The sequence below is a fragment of the Phyllobates terribilis genome, unplaced genomic scaffold (genome assembly GCF_046119375.1).
Source record: "Phyllobates terribilis strain yellow unplaced genomic scaffold, ASM4611937v1 Scaffold_7__3_contigs__length_470593459, whole genome shotgun sequence".
NCBI lineage: Eukaryota > Metazoa > Chordata > Amphibia > Anura > Dendrobatidae > Phyllobates > Phyllobates terribilis.
The window spans coordinates 61569793-61588705 of NW_027362767.1; the positions used below are offsets into that span (position 1 = coordinate 61569793).

General features: G+C 42.5%; 1 protein-coding gene across 3 annotated transcripts in view; it reads right to left on the bottom strand.

The window, feature by feature from the left end:
- The window catches only part of AKT1 (AKT serine/threonine kinase 1), an 88244-nt gene that overhangs the window by 12503 nt on the left and 56828 nt on the right, over positions 1-18913 (bottom strand). For all 3 annotated transcript variants that reach the window (XM_073638644.1, XM_073638643.1, XM_073638645.1), the window contains 7 exons: positions 16769-16880; positions 12051-12198; positions 9962-10093; positions 9036-9101; positions 8267-8335; positions 6970-7095; positions 4585-4713 (listed from right to left, as the gene is read on the bottom strand). In XM_073638644.1, coding sequence (XP_073494745.1) covers positions 4585-4713; positions 6970-7095; positions 8267-8335; positions 9036-9101; positions 9962-10093; positions 12051-12198; positions 16769-16880 — 782 coding nt within the window. The remainder of the gene's footprint in view (positions 1-4584; positions 4714-6969; positions 7096-8266; positions 8336-9035; positions 9102-9961; positions 10094-12050; positions 12199-16768; positions 16881-18913) is intronic.

Genomic DNA, 18913 nt, shown 5'->3' on the forward strand with positions numbered 1-18913 from the left:
GGAAAACTGGAGCATGTCCATTCTTCCAGCGTTTTTTCACCATAGAAAGCAATGAGTAAATGCCAAAGGGGGAAAAAAAAAAAAAAAAAAAAAATCGCTACCATGCATTTTTGCTGGTTTTTTTGGTCAATGAAACTAAACTTTAATAAACATTTACTGTAGACAAATGACAGTCTGCACCAAAAATCTGCTTTTTCTGCTCCGCTTCTTCTTAGCCACCGCTCATTGCTTCACTTTGAACATTTTCTATATTGCTTTCGACTCTTCGCGTCTCCCCGCATGTTCACGCCATGCTGCCAGTCTCTACCGATAAGTACTTAAAAAAAATAAAAATGGGCCATTAATTGTATTACATGATTGTTAATGGCTCCTAAATTCACATTACTGTAGTAAACGCCACCAACGATCGCCCCTTCTGGTGGAGATTGGACGTCCCGATCACTAATATATCTCCTCAATGGATCCCTTGATAGAGTTAAACAACAGCCTTATAAAGGCTGATAATGATGAATGGGAATAAAAATGGGGAAATCTCATTTAATACGATCCCTTTAATGCTGGTTTTGTTTAGAGGGCACAGTGAACTTTACTTTAAGGTGGAGGGGGGGGGGTAGAGTCCAGTAGTGATCTAAAGTCCCGCAGTAAGGATGCAAAAGCCAAAAGCTGGCAGGTATTAGGTTACTCCACTAAGGTCTATTTACAGCAGCTATTGCCGTATGATTCACAGCAAACGACAGCTGGCGCTGCAGCTGCCCCATATATGTACAAGGCTAGCACAGCTGCCGGTCTGCCAGGAGCCAGCCTCATCCTTTACCAGAAAGCTCAGGAGTTCATGATCTCCCGGAGACTCTGCCGGTTTATAGTCGCATTTATTAGGGATAGAGCAACGCACAAACACAGGTAAACGGATACATGACACCGGACTGATGGAAATAAAAGAAAGTAATTGGAAGGAGTTCATTGGGCGCTAATTAACATTTCCTTATTTATGTTCCTGGGAAAACTGGGGTATCCCAATATAACCACTATTACCAGTCCTACTTTGCATCTTGCCTAGTCATGCACCGAGCTTGTCCCCATTGCCGTGCCGCAAAGCTACAAATCTTGGGAGCCCATTAGTTGTTATGGCTATAAATGAAAAGGGAATTTTTAGGGTCGTTCCTCTTAAGTCTTCAGCATCAGCCAACTAGACAGATTCTGACTTAACCCAGGCAGTAAGGTTTAAAAGCAGGGCAAGCGGCCAGCCGAGAGCGCCCGAGTGTTGTGTGACAACAGCATAGCTCGATGTGAAGGCAAAAACTTCCTCCGTCCACTCCGTGCGGCTTCTGGTTGAGACATTGAATAGGGATCCATGTACAGCAATACAAGAGCTCCGGGGACATCAGAAAGGGCATTTATTATTTTACTCACTTGTATAGCGCCATTAATGCCACAGCACTTTACAGTCACAGTCCCCATTGGGGACCCCAATCTAGATTCGCTATCAGTAGGTCTTTGGAGTGTGGGAGGAAACCGGTGAACCTGGAAAAAACCCACACAAACACGGGGAGAACATACAAACTCCATGCAGATGTTGCCCATGGTGGGATGTGAACCCAGGACCCCAGCGCTATAAGGCTGCAGTGCTGCTAACTACTGAGCCCTAACGCAAAATAGATGTAAAAAAAAAATGATACAAACCTATTTTTTTGGGCTATACATGCATATGTCTCCCAAATGGAAGCATAACCAGAGCTTCAAGGGGTTTCAGGTGCCGCTGCTGTGACTTGGAAACAACTTATACCAAGTGCTTTCACCATCTCAGAGTCGCAGCTTTTTTGTTTTTTTATTGCTTTCTATTTCCGGGGAAACTCCTTTAAGAGGAACAATTTTCCTCAAAAATGCTATTGTTTCCTGCCATCAGTCATTTCCTTCACTATTCTACTCAGTGACACAATAAACCAGACCTGACAGATGTGCGACCACAGGCTCAGTCGGCCATAGCCAAATGCTAGATAGGGCAGGTCAAGTGGAAGCACGGAATATTCTGCAATTGGGTATTCCCACACATATACAGATGGTTACTGCAGTTCAGAGACCAAAAAGTCGGCTCACGTCTGCCTACTTCTGGCTAATGAACGTGGACAAATTTAATGTAAGATTTTTTTGTGAATTTAAAAAGGGACTTTACGCAACAATATTTATAGGATATTTGTCCACCGCAACTCTGATAATTGGGACCCTACTAATCCTGACAATGAAGTTCCAGCTCCCCCTCCACACCCTGCATCTTGGCAAAAGTGCAGCGTTCATTGTGTAATAGATATCTTTTACAGGTTATTTGTTGGATATCCCTTTAAGATTTAAAGGGGTATGCCAATCTTCAAATTCTCAAAAGTTTGGATCTCATCTCACATATCAGAAGAATAAGGTTATGTGAAGCCCCCCTCTCCATTTAACACACTCGAACGGCCACTTTCCCAACATAAATCAAAAGTAGTGGGGAATAATAAATAAAAATTTCTAGTGATTCATCTGATCACGTTACCTGAAATTTATCATTCTGAACATACATACATACATACATACATACATACATACATACATACATACATAATTACACCTCTATATACAGTGGATAACACAAGAGCCACCATTCACAATAGGCGATATCACAGCTCACCTCCTCCCCCTCTTGTATGATATCACAGCTCACCTCCTCCCCCTCTTTTGTATGATATAACTGATAACACCTCTATATACAGTAGATAAATCCTTGTACAGGAGGAGGGGAGCTGTGACATCACCTCTCCTGACAGAGCATGAGCCCCCCCACATCTTTGGCGAAAAAAATGAAAATAAACAAAAAAACAAAAATTATTTTACCACTAAAACAAACAATCTAAGTTTGGTATCTCTGTTGCCAAGTCATTTTTAGCTTACAATGGATGCCGTAAAAAGGAAACCCAAAAACCAATTGCGAACCATCATTTTTTGCACCATTTCATCTCACTGGGAGTTTTTACCAGCTTCTGAGTACCTTACATGATACAGAGCATGGAGTCATCCAAAACTAGAATTCATCCTGCAAAAGAAAAAAACGTCCCATACGGCTGTGCTGACAAAAAAAAAAAAGCGTCAGTCCTAACGGGTTAATTGGCCGTTATTACCCTGACGCGCATCACACAATGAGACCATGAACCAACAATCCTCTCTTACCCCATTTACAGCCCTCAGCGAACCCTTTATATATGGGTCCTGCGGCAATTGTGACAGTGCGGCTCCATCAACAGCAGACACTTTAATGCAGCAGCGTCATGTGCCAAACACGGCCGACCATCAATCCACGAGGAGCAGCTCCCGACAGCTGTACCCAGGAATTTACAAGAGACGGCACAACAGCTGTACCCACTACAATCCCCGACACATCAAAGGGAGGGATCCCGGCTCCGCTGCTGCAACAGATTCCAGCCACGACCAACACAACCAAAGAGCACAAGCACCCGAGCATGTGAAAAATCTGCCGTACCTCCTTATACCGCTACAAGTAGCTGCATACAAGGGTGATCATCCAGCAGAGGGCAGACACTTTTTTCAGGGGTTCAACAGAGGGGTAATTATTTTCCCCTATAACCTTTATTTTTTACCTTTTATCGTCATTCTTTGTCATAAAAAAAAAAAACAGTTCTCAAAGCATTGACCCATTCATACAGCTGCCTATCTAAATAAGCAGAGCTGTAGTGTAAAGCAAGGGGGTTGCAAAGCAGCAGCGTAACACGAGACAGGAGATGGAATTCTGCATATAGAGGAATTATCAGTCATTGTACAGGAGGAGGTGAGCTGTGACATCACCTATTGTGAATGGTGGATCCTGTGTTATCTACTGTACATAGAGGTGATATCAGTCATTGTACAGGAGGAGGTGGTGAGCTGTGACATCACCTATTGTGAATGGTGGATCCGTTTTTATCTACTGTATATAGAGGAATTATCAGTCATTGTACAGGAGGAGGAGGTGGTGAGCTGTGACATCACCTATTGTGAATGGTGGATCCTGTGTTATCTACTGTATATAGAGGTGATATCAGTCACTGTACAGGAGGAGAAGGTGGTGAGCTGTGACATCACCTATTGTGAATGGTGGATCATTCACCACAATGATCATTGTAATTCTGCCTGTAATTATAATGAGACTTCATCTGTACACAGCAGGAAGTAGGAGTCTAGTATTTGGTTTAGTGGCAAGTGTGAATATTGGAAGTTTTTTTTTCTGTTTCTTTGAACGTAGATAGTGATATGGAATATTGAAAAAAAAAAAAAACTGCGTTAGAAAATTTAAAAAAAATTAAATCTAATTTTATGCGTTTTGTTTTCCTGCTGATGGGATTACAAAACTCCAGTATAATGCCATCATCCCTGCATCCGACAAAAAAAAAGAAAAAAAAATCTGATAAGTCAGCACAAAAAAGTGGAATATAATGCAGAATACAGAAGGCCAAGAATTACTTGTGTTCTACATATTGGTAAAACTCCGCTACTTCTTTACAGAATATTGTGTCTGGAACGTCAATGGGTCACATTCAAATAATAATGAAACGGACATACTTCAGGGGCGAGGTATTCTGGGGTACCGCAGAACGTCTTCATCGTTGCCCCGTCCTTTATACCTTCTTTGCACAGGCCAAAATCTGTTATTTTTATGTGTCCATCTTTGTCCAGCATAAGATTTTCCAACTGGGAGGGGAGAAAAAAAAATAAAATAAAAGATTAATTTTTATTTCTGCAAATATTTATGGTTATTAATATTTACACAATAAGACTTCCGCAGGCAGATGTTCTGCCCTTCCTCGGTTCTCGGCACATCTGTCCGAGTGTCCGTCACCTTAGATAACCCGGCACTGAGTGCAGAAGTTTCCAACACACAATAAAAGCATGGCTTCTCCTCCAGCACAATGAGCAGCGGAGGGGAGTATTTATAGTGCCGGCAGGTAAGCGGAGCCGTTCCACCAGATTCTCATTACAGATAAATTTTTACCGTGTTCAGTTTTGTAAACACTCGGGCAGCACCAGTACAAAACATTGGCATCCAGCACTGGGTGTAAAGCCAAGACAGCAACGAAGAAAAAGGTCAGACTTCAAGATGCAGGGATTTACTCTGCTAGGGTATAGCATGCACTACAGTCTGCAGTATCCTGTTGTATGGATATAGTGCACAAAGTAGGGCTTAAAGGGGTTATTCCCATTTTCAAAAATCGATATTGTTGGGTAGTGCGTGTAAAAACAAGCACTTTTGCAATTTACTGCTTGTTAAAATTTGCAGCCGTTCTTGAGATATCAACATTTTGATTTTGTTTACAGCTAGTTGTCTAAGAGACCAACCACCGCTGCCATCTTGTTTGTAAGCGCTGCACTGAAGCTGGCAGGGATTAGGAGGTTAGCAGCGCCCTCCAGCACTCTTGACCAGCTTAAGAAAAAATATATATATAATAAAAATTGGTTACACGGTCAACAGGAAAGAGCTGGTGAGCACTGCAAATTGTTTTGCACTCTGGCAGTGGTGGTCGGTCTCCAAAGCAACGAGCTGTAAACAAAAACAAAAAAAAGTTAATATCACAAGAACGGCTGAAAATTTTAAAAAGCAGTAAATTACAAAATTGCTCGTATTGACAAGGTCTAGCTGACAAATCAATTTATTGAGACGGGAAGGACACTTTAAAACCATACAAATTTTCAGATTCCAAATTCCGCATGAACACATCTTTTTCCATGGACAGCAAACCTAAATGTATGTCTCTGCAGTTATTTACAGGCTATTGCTCTCTGTTAGCAGCTACATGAAGGTGAAGACAATCTGACTAGAAGTGTACGTCTATGGTATTAACAGGAAATCCCGAAATCCGCACCCCCAAGGTCACAACCTTATCTCCAGGTCTGAGAGGCTCCAGAAACACAAACTGTACATAGGTAAATAATATTAGCAGCGCGTCTTAAACCTCGGAGCTTAGAAGTGTCTAAGGTTCAGCGCTCCTTAACCTTACATTACTTAAAGGGGTTTTGCAGAACTAGAATACTGACCCACAATAAAAGATCGGGGCAGGTCTGGCCACCAGCCGACTGCCTGATTGGCACTGCATATCAGATCCATTTAATATTAAAAAAAAAATTGCAATATTCTCTAGGTTAGTCCGATTACAGCAATACCAAATTTAGTTTTTTTTTAGATTTTATAATGGCAAAAAAATGAAAAACTTTTTTTTTTTTTCAAAGTTTCCATTACACTTATTTTCCATCGATGGAGCAGTTTGTTTTTTTGCAAGGCAAGCTGATGTTCATATTGGTATCATGTTGGGGTTCAGAATTTTTTTTTTTTTTTTCAAATTGTATTTTTTTTTTTCTTTGGGGGGGGGGGGGGGGGTGTTGAGTTGTGATGACAGAAAAAAAACTTTAATCCTGGCAATTCATTTTTTTTCTAGTTACCATAGGTGCTTTATTAATTAATTGTATACCTGCGTGGATTGGACATTTAATGGGTCGGCAAAGCCCATTAGGTATAATAATTTCTTATTCCATTTTTAAATTGGAAAAAAGCTGGGGGGGGCAGAGGCGCAATTAAAAAAACTTTTAGATTGTATTTTCACTTTTTTTTTTTTTTAGTCCTCTTTGGAGACTTAAACCTGATCACATGTTCCATATACTACAGCAACTGCGTCAGGGTGGGGCCGATGGGGGTTGGAATGGTTACGCGACGGGATTGCTTCAATCCCTGACAGCACTATTTAAGGGGATAAATAGCAGCCATCAGAGCGAGCAGGTGCTGGCTGTGTATCACAGCAGGCTCAGCGTCTAAACCCACCCCATACACCCCCAGTATGTCTGAAAAGAGTTCAGCTGAGCTGCAATACCAAGGACAACCAGTAGACAGGAGTGGTGCTGTTTCTAGAAGGCAGCAACCATCTTCTTCTAATCTTAGAGTATCCATGACGGAGTTACCTTTAAATCTCTGTAAACTACATTTTTCTCTGAGTGAAGATAATCTAATGCCGAGACGATCTCTGCACCGTAGAACCGCGCTCGGTCTTCAGAAAATATACGTTCCCTTGAGAGATGGAAGAAAAGCTGAAAATATAAGAAGTGAACAGTTAGAATTAAGGCCGACTGGGGCAACTGAGAATTCGACAGCCTCCATATATCCCCGCTTTATTTCTGGAATGCTCCTGCTGTATTGTGTAGGGGAACCTTCAAATCAGTGCTTTTCCCTGCAGCTCCCCCGGAGGATGAACGAAGCAAGACACTTGGGATTCTCCAATCGGGCACTTGATTTTTTTATTTTTTTTTATTTTTTTCTAAGCAGACAAAATGCATTAAGGATGTTTTCTATCCTGTAATTTAACATGAAGGGAAGCCATCAGAAAATTATCCATTGTTTAAAAAAAAAAAAATGTTTGCCATTTTTTAAAATAAAAATTGTGATATGAAAAAAAAAATTGCCATCTTGCCATTTTAAACACTGGCCACTGAGGCTCGTTTAATCCCATATATCCTGTCCTTTCAGGAAGAGTTTTCAACAGTCTCATTATCATCAGAGGCAGGATTATAATGACACTTAACGCCTCTATACACAGCTGATTATAGGTCTTATCAATCACAATAGCACCGTGAACCCTTTCAACTTTCTTTATTTGCTTAGGTCTGCAACTCCTTTTCAGGCCCACGCAACTTCTAGCAACGGACCAACCAGACGTTCAAGAAGCAGATCGATCAAACTTTACTATACAAAACTGCACACTAAATTTTTTATTTTTTTTTTTGGTGGAAATTTTAGACCTGACGAGGCTTGTGTGCTTACTTTGAAAATCCATGTCAGAATGGCTGTACAAGCCAGATATTAAAATTAGCATTTTATAACTAAAAGAGTATAACCTCAAAAGTCCAAGTGTATTCCATCTCCGCCGCCCACCCAGGCTAAGTGACAGTTGCAGCTTGTACTGAGCAGTGAGATTTCAGCAACAGGGAGGAGGGACACTGAGGAGCTGACAATCAGGCTAGGTTCGCAGAAACCATTCAAAAAAAAAAAAAATAAAATAAAAATCAATGCAGGTATTCTGATGTGAATTTTCAAGGTAATCACACCAGCATCCTCAGGTCTACATAATAAAGTATACAATTTGCATGATGAAATCTGGTGACGGATCTGCTTGAAGTTTGTTACATTGCGTCAGCAGCCTTCAGGTTGGATTGCACAAATGTTCTTAAAAACAATGTCAAAAATGAACGCCCAGTTACGTACCTCTCCTCCGTTTGCATATTCCATAACAAAACATAAGCGATCATGAGTCTGAAAAGAATATTTTAATGCCTGGGGGGGAAAAAAAAAAAACTTGAAAATTCATGGATCCTGTAGTACATGTAACATTAAATTTAGAACAAACATTTACTGTGAATTTATGCAACTTTTTGATGGTTCCCCGAACCCCCCACCCAGAACAAAAGTGATAAAACTAACATTTCAAAAGTGGGAGGTACCAGCAATAGGAGCCCCCCCTTCCCTGGTCACCACACTACCGCCAGATATCGGAGCCACCTTTTCCACAATATGACAAAAAGTTACAAAACAAATGAAGATTTGGGAATTTTCTCTTTTTTTAAAATCCAAGGACCCCATATTCAAATTAAATCAATAATTGCTCCAGATCTGTGATCACCGAGTGCTTAAGAGTCCAGGGGGCGGTCCCATAGATAGAAGGATCATTGTGAAGGACCGCCTCCTGGACTCCTAACCAGTGATAGTCAGGTTGCCAATTCCCAGCAAGTCAATTTGATAAATTGCACTGCAGGAAAAAAAAGTGACAGCCCGGGAGTAACTGCAATAGGTGCTCAACCTAGGGACAACGAGCAAGTGCCTTATTCACTACTACGTGATCTGGAGCAGAAGCCTCCTGAATCTCTCAGAGCGGATAATGGCTTTACACAAAAGTGCATAGAAAAGTATAAAAATGCTCCTGTCGACCATCGCGCAGGTTCTGTCACCAGCTTGGACAACACCATTTTATACTTACGGTTAGGAAAGGATGCCTAGAATTCTGTAAGACGCGGTTTTCAGTCAGTGTATGGGCTACTTCATCCTGATAAAAAATAAAAAAAAACACAACAACACACAACGTTACATTATTTTTTTATTATACACACAGAGCGCCACTCTCAGCTAAGGGAACTGTATCTCAGCCTTGAAAATGGTATCTACCTGAACAGCAGAAGGATCAAAGTGGCGCTCTCGTCATCTTTGATCCCATTTTTTGGGAAATTTTATGAATATTAAGACATTTTGGAGTAAAAATAAAAATAGGGTTCCCCAATATGGCACCCCCTCCCCCATCTAAGGAAGAGAGGACAACCACAAAGTAACTGCATCCAGGGGTGCAATGTGGTTTTCCAGCCCACAGAGCCCAGGTAAGCATTGCACTTCTTAACCCATTAAAAATGGCCACTATGTGCAAAAAAAAAAAAAAAAATTCTGACCAATTTCAAGGAAACTGAGTTAACGCCTCCCTCAAAAACACAACGGACAGTCACTGGCGGTGCCCCCTGCGCTGGGATGCCGACCTGGTGCTTCCAGCTGTGTCGGACTCATCAGAACACTCCTGCAGTTTGCAGGCGCCCGGATCTTCTGCACGAGTGGCACTAATGCTACTTTTTAAAAAAAAAAAAAAAAGTTACCACCCTTCAAATTTCACATCTGGGGTAAGTACCCATGTGAAGGGCACAGCAGATAAAGAAAATTTAAAGGGACTTTCCATGATCAGATCATGGCAGCTTGCTCCCCACCATATCCGTTCTTGGACCCTTATCCTAACTGGTGTGGAGTTTAAGTCATGAAAATTTTGTGGCTCAACACATCCCCCTAAGGTGTAAAACATCAAATCTAAAAGAAATGGCTTTTTTCTTTTGCCTTCCGAAAAAAAAAAAAAAATTGGATTGAACCCACCTTTGCAACAATTACTTCTTTTTTTAAAATTTTCATAGCGTAATATCTTCCTGTTGCTTTTTCTTTGACTAAAATTACTTTTCCAAAGGTACCTTTTCCCAAAAGCTTCAGATATTCAAATTCATTCATTGTCTGGAGATATAAAAAAAAAAAATATATTATATTATATTATATTATATTATAATATATATATTATATTATATTATAATATATATATATATATATATAATATTATATTATATTATAATATATATATTATATTAGAATATATATATATATATAATATTATATTATATTATAATATATATATATATATATTATAATATATATATATAGATATAGATAATACGATGAGTTCCCCTGGGTTCAGATGTTTTTACTCAGCCGAAGACAAATTCATTCGCCACGGAGGAATCAGCACTTCAAAGAGGACGGAAAAAAAAAAAAATCATACAAGTATCTCCCCAGCATATTAAAAAGATTTCCCTGGAATATGAAAATAAGGCGGAACTAATAGAGAGCTGGATGTGATGACAGTTTAGGACTGACTTAAATTCCATGCTCCAGGATCAGCATTGTTATTATATTGCCGTGAGCCATTCTGCAGCTTCAGCTCCCTCCTACCCCCATTACGAGTCTCTGGGATTCGTTCTATATTAGTAGGTTTTTGGGTCATTTTAAGATCATTTTCACCTTTTGGGAAACCCCTTTAAAAAGGGTTCGTAGAAAGATTGGAAGTCACTCCTCATTGTGCAGGTGCACCTCCACTCCATTCATAGCGGATCCATGAGCTCTGACATCTCCGGGACTCCCACAGACAAAGAATGGAGCTGGGCTCGACCCCCACTCCATACAGATAAGCCCCGTTTTTGGGATCAGTGGCGGTTCTAGCAGTAGGATCCCCCCCCTCCCAAGATCAGTAAGTTATCCTCTATTTTATTGATAGAGGTTACTTCCAGTCTTGGTAGAACCCCTTTAAAAAGGTTTATGAAATGGTTTATTAATATCACTTTCATTTTTTTGTCTCCCCCAAAACAGCACCACCTTCATTCACAGGGGGAATCAACATTTTGGGAATAACCCTTTAAATAAATAGGAGTGAATGTGCATTTTTTAAGCTCTCTCTCATCCCTTGGATAGGGGATTCATTACTGATCACAGGGGGAGGGTTCGTCCAACCACTAAGATTGGGGATCTGGAACCAGATTATGCAGAGGGAGGCATGCTCAAATGCCGCAAGAGGGGGAAGGCACATGCTCAAACGCCGGATGGGAAGGGGGGAGGCGCATGCTCCAATGCCGCAAGAGGGGGAAGGCACGTGCTCGAATGCCGGATGGGAAGGGGGGGCGCGCACGCTCAAATGCCGGATGGGAAGGGGGAGGGCGCACGCTCAAATGCCGGAGTGGGGGGGGGGGGGGGCAAATGCTCAAATGCCGGAGTGGGGGGGGGGGGGGGGGGGCAAATGCTCAAATGCCGGAGTGGGGGGGGGGGGGGGGTTTGGGGCAAATGCTCGAATGCCGGAGGGCGGGGAGGTCGATGCTCAAATGCCGGAGGGGCGAATGCTCGAATGTTCTATTCGTTGTCTCTGTGACTTGTGAAGAAAGCGGATGGCAGGTCTACACTACGTCTGACAGTGCCATCGATGATGAATGGAGCCGGGGTAGAGCATGTGCACCTCCGTTCCACTCATGACCGGCGATCAGCAAGTCCCAGATCTCAGGATCACAGTGAGTTGTGCCGCTTTGTTGAAAAAAAAAAACAAAAAAAAAAACACAACACTAAAAAGAGAACAATAAGTTAGGCAATATTTGCTAAAATGTCAGTATGTGTATGTACAGATCCAGTAAACTAAAAGCCTGCACTATGATCTAGCTGTGAGCCAATCTAACAAGCCCAAACTGCGAGCTGCTGCAGACAGTGACGGCATCAACACGCCTTGTAATTGCTGCTTTGTCTGAAGGACAGAACGTGCAGCTCCCCAGACACTCCGCAGAGCATGCATATACTGGTTATATCAAGCTTATTATATAGGTCAGTCACACACAAGCTAAGCAGCACGATGCGAGCACATAGGACGGGGTTAACTCACTACTTTGTGTTTTGATTTTGGAACAGAGACTTCCATTTCCTCTGCACCGGAATTATCACTCGGGGAGCCAGACCGAAAATCCATCATCTCCTCCTCCTGTTTCTTAAGGCTGTCGGCTACTGCCTGGATGGCTTTTATCCATTCTTCTCTGGAAAAAAAAAATTCTATTAAAAGAACAAATTTTGAAGCATGGTGATAAATTTTGGGCCCAGTAGTCAGCCAGAATCTGAAGCTTACTATACGGTTGGCCATTAATCGGACAAGAGAAATCTCACATTTACAGCTTGCTCTATGCCAAAAATTCCAAGAACCTTTTTGGATAAAGTTTAGTTACCAATATCCCAAACTCCCCACACCTGAGTATTCTTAAAATAAACTACAGCTATTGAAGTAATATTTGGTTCATAAGCCGACAGACAGCTACAGCACGTATGTATGCATTTCGTAGGCTTTGTACCGTGAGCTTCAGGATCTGTCTCACCATCCAACTTCTCTCAGCTGGCAATAATCTCTTAAAGCAAATTCCTGTTTGTTTCTCAACTATCTGCATTTACTTCCTGGCTCATAACTGCAGTTAACCTTTCATCCGCTGTAAGCACAAAACTCTTCTCCTGTGTTGTTCACACTACAAACACTGTTGCAACAGTGTGGATCTTCTCTACAGGTATTCAGTTTGCCTTTCCATCACTGCTGCTTATGTCCCTACCAGTAGCATACAATTATGTCTAGCCATTTGCTGCAGTTCCTGGACTAACTGACTATACATCTACAGGTGTTGTGTGTCTACACTCCTGACTGTGTCTTCTGGCATTTCTTGCTCCATTTGTCTGCTTGCCATACTGCAAACCCTGCTGCCCTGATCCTTAATGATCTACATGCCATTTGGCAAGTCCTGCCTGCTGCACCATCGTCTTCGGTCCATGTTTTTCACCATTACCTATGGCTTAGAGAACACAACTCACCAGGCGAGTCCATGACATACTGGTGTACAATCTGTTGCATATATTTTTGTCAGGTGTGTGTGTGTGTACGGAGTCTGGTCTTTGAAATTCTAAAGTTAAATCAACCCATAAAGAAAAATTTTATTGAAATGGCACAATCATTTTAATTAGTCACCACACCTAAAAGGGCAAGCCAAAACGTCCTGTGTACCCCAAAACACGGGGGAAGGGGGTCTGACTCCCAGGAATCTATGTAGAATGGCAGTTTTTGGGTTACTTTTCCATAGGTCTCTTATCCTAAGTCATTGCTTCTACCCAAGGCACAAATTTCCTTTCACTTGGCTATTGGGTGAAATTTATGAAAACATAATCCGAGGAACAAAGTCACTAGTTACCAATAGGTCCTTTAAAAGTTAAAGAAGCAACCGCCATGGACATCTGCTCAGTCTCGCTACTTATGGATAAAGCTCAATAAATGTACACAAAACCCTGGCAGTAAATCAGGATAATGATGGAGTCAAAAGTTATAAAAATAAAAAATTTGGGGGCAAAAACGGTCAACATGTTTAGCGCCCCTTCATCTGAAAAATTTTAAAATTTGTAGCGACAGATCCGGATGTCCTACATCAACGAGCGCGGCACCCGAAGCCGCCTGCAAGAGATTCTTTTTGCTATTTTTGTGTCACTTATTTTCAACATAAATCTAAAAATAAACCTTTTCGTGCAACAGCTGGACGTGCCGCATCCTCCATGATCATCCACTTATTTTAGATCCGCAATCCCGAAGGTTGGAATATTCTCAGGGCCAATTCATAGCACTGGCTGATTGTGGTAGTGGTGGGGGATAGCCCACGCAGTACTGGCCAACTGTGGTCATGATGGCGGTGGGGGACAGCCCACGCAGCACTGGGCAACTGTGGTAGTGGTGGGGGATACCCCACGCAACACTGGGCAACTGTGGTCATGATGGCGGTGGGGGACAGTCCATGCAGCACTGGGCAACTGTGGTAGTGGTGGGGGACAGCCCACGCAGCACTGGGCAACTGTGGTAGTGGTGGGGGACAGCCCACGCAGCACTGGGCAGCTGTGGAAGTGGTGGGGGATACCCCACGCAGCACTGGGCAACTGTGGTCATGATGGCGGTGGGGAACAGCCCACGCAGCACTGGGTGACTGTGGTAGTGGTGGGGGATAGCCCATGCAGCACTGGGCAACTGTGGTAGTGGTGAGGGACAGCCCACGCAGCACTGGGTGACTGTGGTAGTGGTGGGGGATAGCCCACGCAGCACTGGGTGACTGTGGTAGTGGTGGGGGATAGCCCACGCAGCACTGGGTGACTGTGGTAGTGGTGGGGGATAGCCCACGCAGCACTGGGTGACTGTGGTAGTGGTGGGGGATAGCCCACGCAGCACTGGGTGACTGTGGTAGTGGTGGGGGATAGCCCACGCAGCACTGGTTGACTGTGGTAGTGGTGGGGGATAGCCCACGCAGCACTGGGTGACTGTGGTAGTGGTGGGGGATAGCCCACGCAGCACTGGGTGACTGTGGTAGTGGTGGGGGATAGCCCACGCAGCACTGGGTGACTGTGGTAGTGGTGGGGGATATCCCATGCAGCACTGGGCGACTGTGGTAGTGGTGGGGGATATCCCATGCAGCACTGGGCGACTGTGGTAGTGGTAGTGGTGGGGGATAGCCCAAGTTACAAGGCATAGCATGTAGTTGTGATTAATAACTGTCATAAAACAAATCCCAGATGCCGTGCTACATTTATCCAAAAAGTGGATGAAGATCTAGATTCTGTCATTTTGCTTGTTAGTTGGCTGAAGCAACTGGAACGTCCAGTTGGCAAAGGCGAGACAGACGTTCTATAGGGATAGTGGCCAATCTCCCAGGCATCAAAAATACCTCCTGGAAAGCAGCGCTACCAAACTATTTTATGTGCCTTGGCCACCGCTGGTTGTTCGGCATGCTGGGACATCAGAACGGCACATCATCGGATGTTTCTCCGATGATGCTCTACTTCAGTCACCTGACCACTACAGCCAAGCACAGGCCTGTTACATCTGAACGGCACAATTCTCACAGAGCAGACTACCAGAGCAGCCTGACCTGCAGCCTTGGGGGAGAGTATACTGCTGTTAATCCAGCCCATTCCTTACAGAAAAATAAAAATTAAATGCCAGCAAACCCCTTTAGAACAGCATAACCCAGTAGTCCAAACAATGTACAAATGGCATAAAAATAAAAATATTTTTTACTGTAAAAAAGTATATATTTTGAAGATTAGGCGTTCTACTTGTCTGGACAGATATTTAAGAATTAAAAACAAGATTTACTAGATCTCGTGGCCGGTTTTTCTCTTTTGGCTCAAAGCGACAAGCAGAAAAGTCTGTATATATTAATTGTGCCTTCCAATATGAAAAGGTTGATTCTTCCGAAACAGCCATTCATTTGTAACCTCAGCTTTACGACTACCCGGCATTATTCTTCCTAATTTACACAGGCAGCGAAACTTCAGAGTCAAAAGCATCACACTCCCAAACAGGTCTTCAAAAGGACCCGATACGAGGTCACAGTTTTGTTGGTCTCCCCTCCTCCACCTTCAATGTCTGCGTCATGGAAGCCTACTGGTCGGAGGTTACACAGAGTTCTAGGGTAAAAAAGGGCCAAAACACATAAATAGAATGTATGCAAGTGTCTCAGAATATTCTCCAAACTAGAAGACCAAAACCTCTACTCTACAGGGGTGGCTTCAGACATCGCATCACCCGATCCAGAGGCTCCCTCATCCACCGCCATGCCCAATGTCCTGACTCCAGAGAAGACAAGCACTCCAATAACCTTGGAGCTATCCTTTAAATTTCACCAATCTTCCACCACCAGACAACCAGACGAGAGGCAGTGTCATCAGGACAATCCCTTTTCAGGGCACATGAAAATCATGGAGAGGGCTCACCACCTAAGCCGCCCTCTACAAACAGCAACATTGTCTAAATGACCACCATTCATCGCTACCTTGTCAATCTTCAGCAGGAAACCGCATGACCAGGTAGACCGTCCCATGGGGTTTATGAAGTGGTTCTTCTGGTGATCAGCTGATTATTAGGCCAGCTGCAATTTAGAAAGGGGTTTTTGTGTTGGCTCAACCCCAGACCACCAGGTCATTAGTTTCTCCACAATCCCAGACCATCAAAGACCTCCTGAAAACACTAAGCAAGCATTAATCTCTCTATTGATGACTTCAATGATAGTCTATAATAGTAGCGATATTAATGCCCACTTCACTGGTGGTTGCAATCTTTCCACAACCCCAGACCACCAGGGAAGCCAGCATTGATCTCTCTACTACCCTAGACTAGACTAACAGGAAAGGTGGCATTGACATTTCCACAACCCTAGACCATCAGCAAGGCTGGCATTAATCTCTCCAATATCCAAGATGAGCAAAAAAGCAAGCATTAACCTCTTCACTGAGGATGGCACTATGATCATTTCTACTCTAGTCCACCAGGAACTCTTTATGAAGTGTATCTCATGAACATTTGATCACCTGGCCGCAGCTGGGGACCCCCATGTTAATTAAAAAGAGGATCTCAGGTTTCCTTTCCAAAGACAATAAGTGGGGCAGTGGTCATGTATGCACAGTATCCATAGATTCAGAGCCCATGGGACATTGCCATAAAATATATAATATGGCATAAGCAGCACTAAATATGCAACGTCATGTTTTTGCCATCTTGGGCTACATTATAAAAAAAATTAAAAAAACCCCTCATACCTCTCCTCAGGAGAATCCACATGAAACGTCCTCTCTATAACTGTGGTCCACTGGAGGCATCGGATGATGAATGTGTTTGGTTTTGGTCGTTCTGTCTTCATCAGTTGACATTCTATCACATGAGGAGTATGGGGGAAAGAAAAAAAAAGAAAAATGGTTCTTGAGCTTCTTCAAATAATCATTTGTCTTGATTAGACCTGGCAAACACACAGGAGTAATCAGCAGCAGAACCCGCACCCTTGGCATAAACTAAATCTATACATTAATGTGGCAATTAGCCGTCAGAAAACTAAAGGGTTAAATATAAAATACTACAAAGATTATTTCCAGTGAAATGTGCACTCACTTATGGAGGTCTACATCGGACCTCTGTAGCTTTAAGACAAAGACACAAGCGGATATGTCCCTTAACAGGGAAACACAATACCCATATTAATAAGGAGAGGCATACCTTATTAAAAAGGAACTGGCCAACCAGACAGAATCTTTATATTTATATTTTTTTAATTTCTCATCTCCGTTGAAGATATTAGCTTGTAAACTTTACATATCAAATTTCCACTAAACCTAGGGGAGTTATAGATTTCTTATCAGGGGCGGTTACTTTTTCTCCCCTTTATGACATTTCCTGCTTATGATTGGGCAACATCATACAGGGGAGGAAAAAAAAAAAAGTAACCGCCCCAGAGAAGAATTTCTGCTAATTTCCCCTTGTAATAGTGGGTATTACTATATAAACGTATTGCCCAAAAATCCTGCAGGTTAAAAAAAATAAAATAAAAATCACAGCAACAGGGAAGGAACATTCCTCATCGCTCCTAAACTAAACGGTCACAAAAATATGCAAGTTGTTTATTAGCGGGCACAAAACGAGGTAATTAATCAGCTTGGGCGTCTGCAGGGGGTACCTTACTTTGTGCTGTTATCATATGAAATTATTTTATCGTCCCCGATGATCATCATTTTGCTAAACTGAGAGCTTTATGGTGTGCGAACAGTAAAAACAAAACCAACTTTAATTACCTTGCAGGGAAAGCATCATTAATTACACGTCAAGTTAATTAAAACAAATGCAGGTTAGCAGATGAGCGAAATAAACAAGTTTTGTATTTTAGCCCAATGCACTGTATTTATGAAAATGACCAAATATTATTTTCTATGGGTCTGAGTAACGAAGCCGCTAAGCCTAGAAGGTGCAAAGTGGCTTATGTAAAATGACTAACGGGAAGGATGTAGTCAACACTACTATCGCGGGTTTCGTTGCAATTTTCACAAAAAGAACCGCTACCTGACCTTGACTTTGTGAATCCACTGCTAGGCTATGTGCACGCGGAGTCTTTTTGGAGACTTTTCGGAGCAGAAGTTTTAGGTTTTTGAGGAGCATATGAAGAGTCTCAGCTCACTTTCTGCTCTAAAACCTCCAAACACACAAAAAAAAAATTTCTCCGGTTCTACCTAGGCTGGAATCAAAACATCCAATATTCACAGTCCAAGGTTGATGGACCAGACCGGCTGCGGGGCTCCTCACCCAAACTTCAACAGCCCCATCAACATATGAAGCTAAAGAGTTTGGGTGAGGAGATCTGCAGTCAGTCTGGACATGTCAGTCCTTACGGTCTCATGTGGCCAATCAGAAAAATTAATTACCCCTGCTCTAGAGCCATTTCTTCTTGTGAATACTTAAGTATATGGTGCCATGTGGAGGTACCATATGACAATCTATAGTTCTGTACGAACTTGTAAGCTAAAAGGAACTCCCCTTCGTGGTGCTGGCCAATAGTTGGTGGAACCAAGGCAGCCTAAATCCCAACAGACGTGGACCATTGAAAGTTGGGAGTTAAGGCAAGCCAATAAACTCAATCCAAGTCTGGAGACAATCACAGTAAAAAAAAAAAAAAAAAAGTGGCTTCCATCTAAATATTTGTACTCTAAGCGATGGTTTTGGTATCTTCACTTTCAGGAAGCACAATGGGCACAAAATTACACCTTCCGGAACCCACCAAAGTGACGAGTCTCCTCTAACATGCTAATAGAAGGACTGACAGACAAACAATTCTAAATATTATTCAAACGTTTCCCCATCAACTTCCTGCAGGAAATGGAACACATGGTGTAAATAAAAGCAGAAATTCATAGACTGTTCAT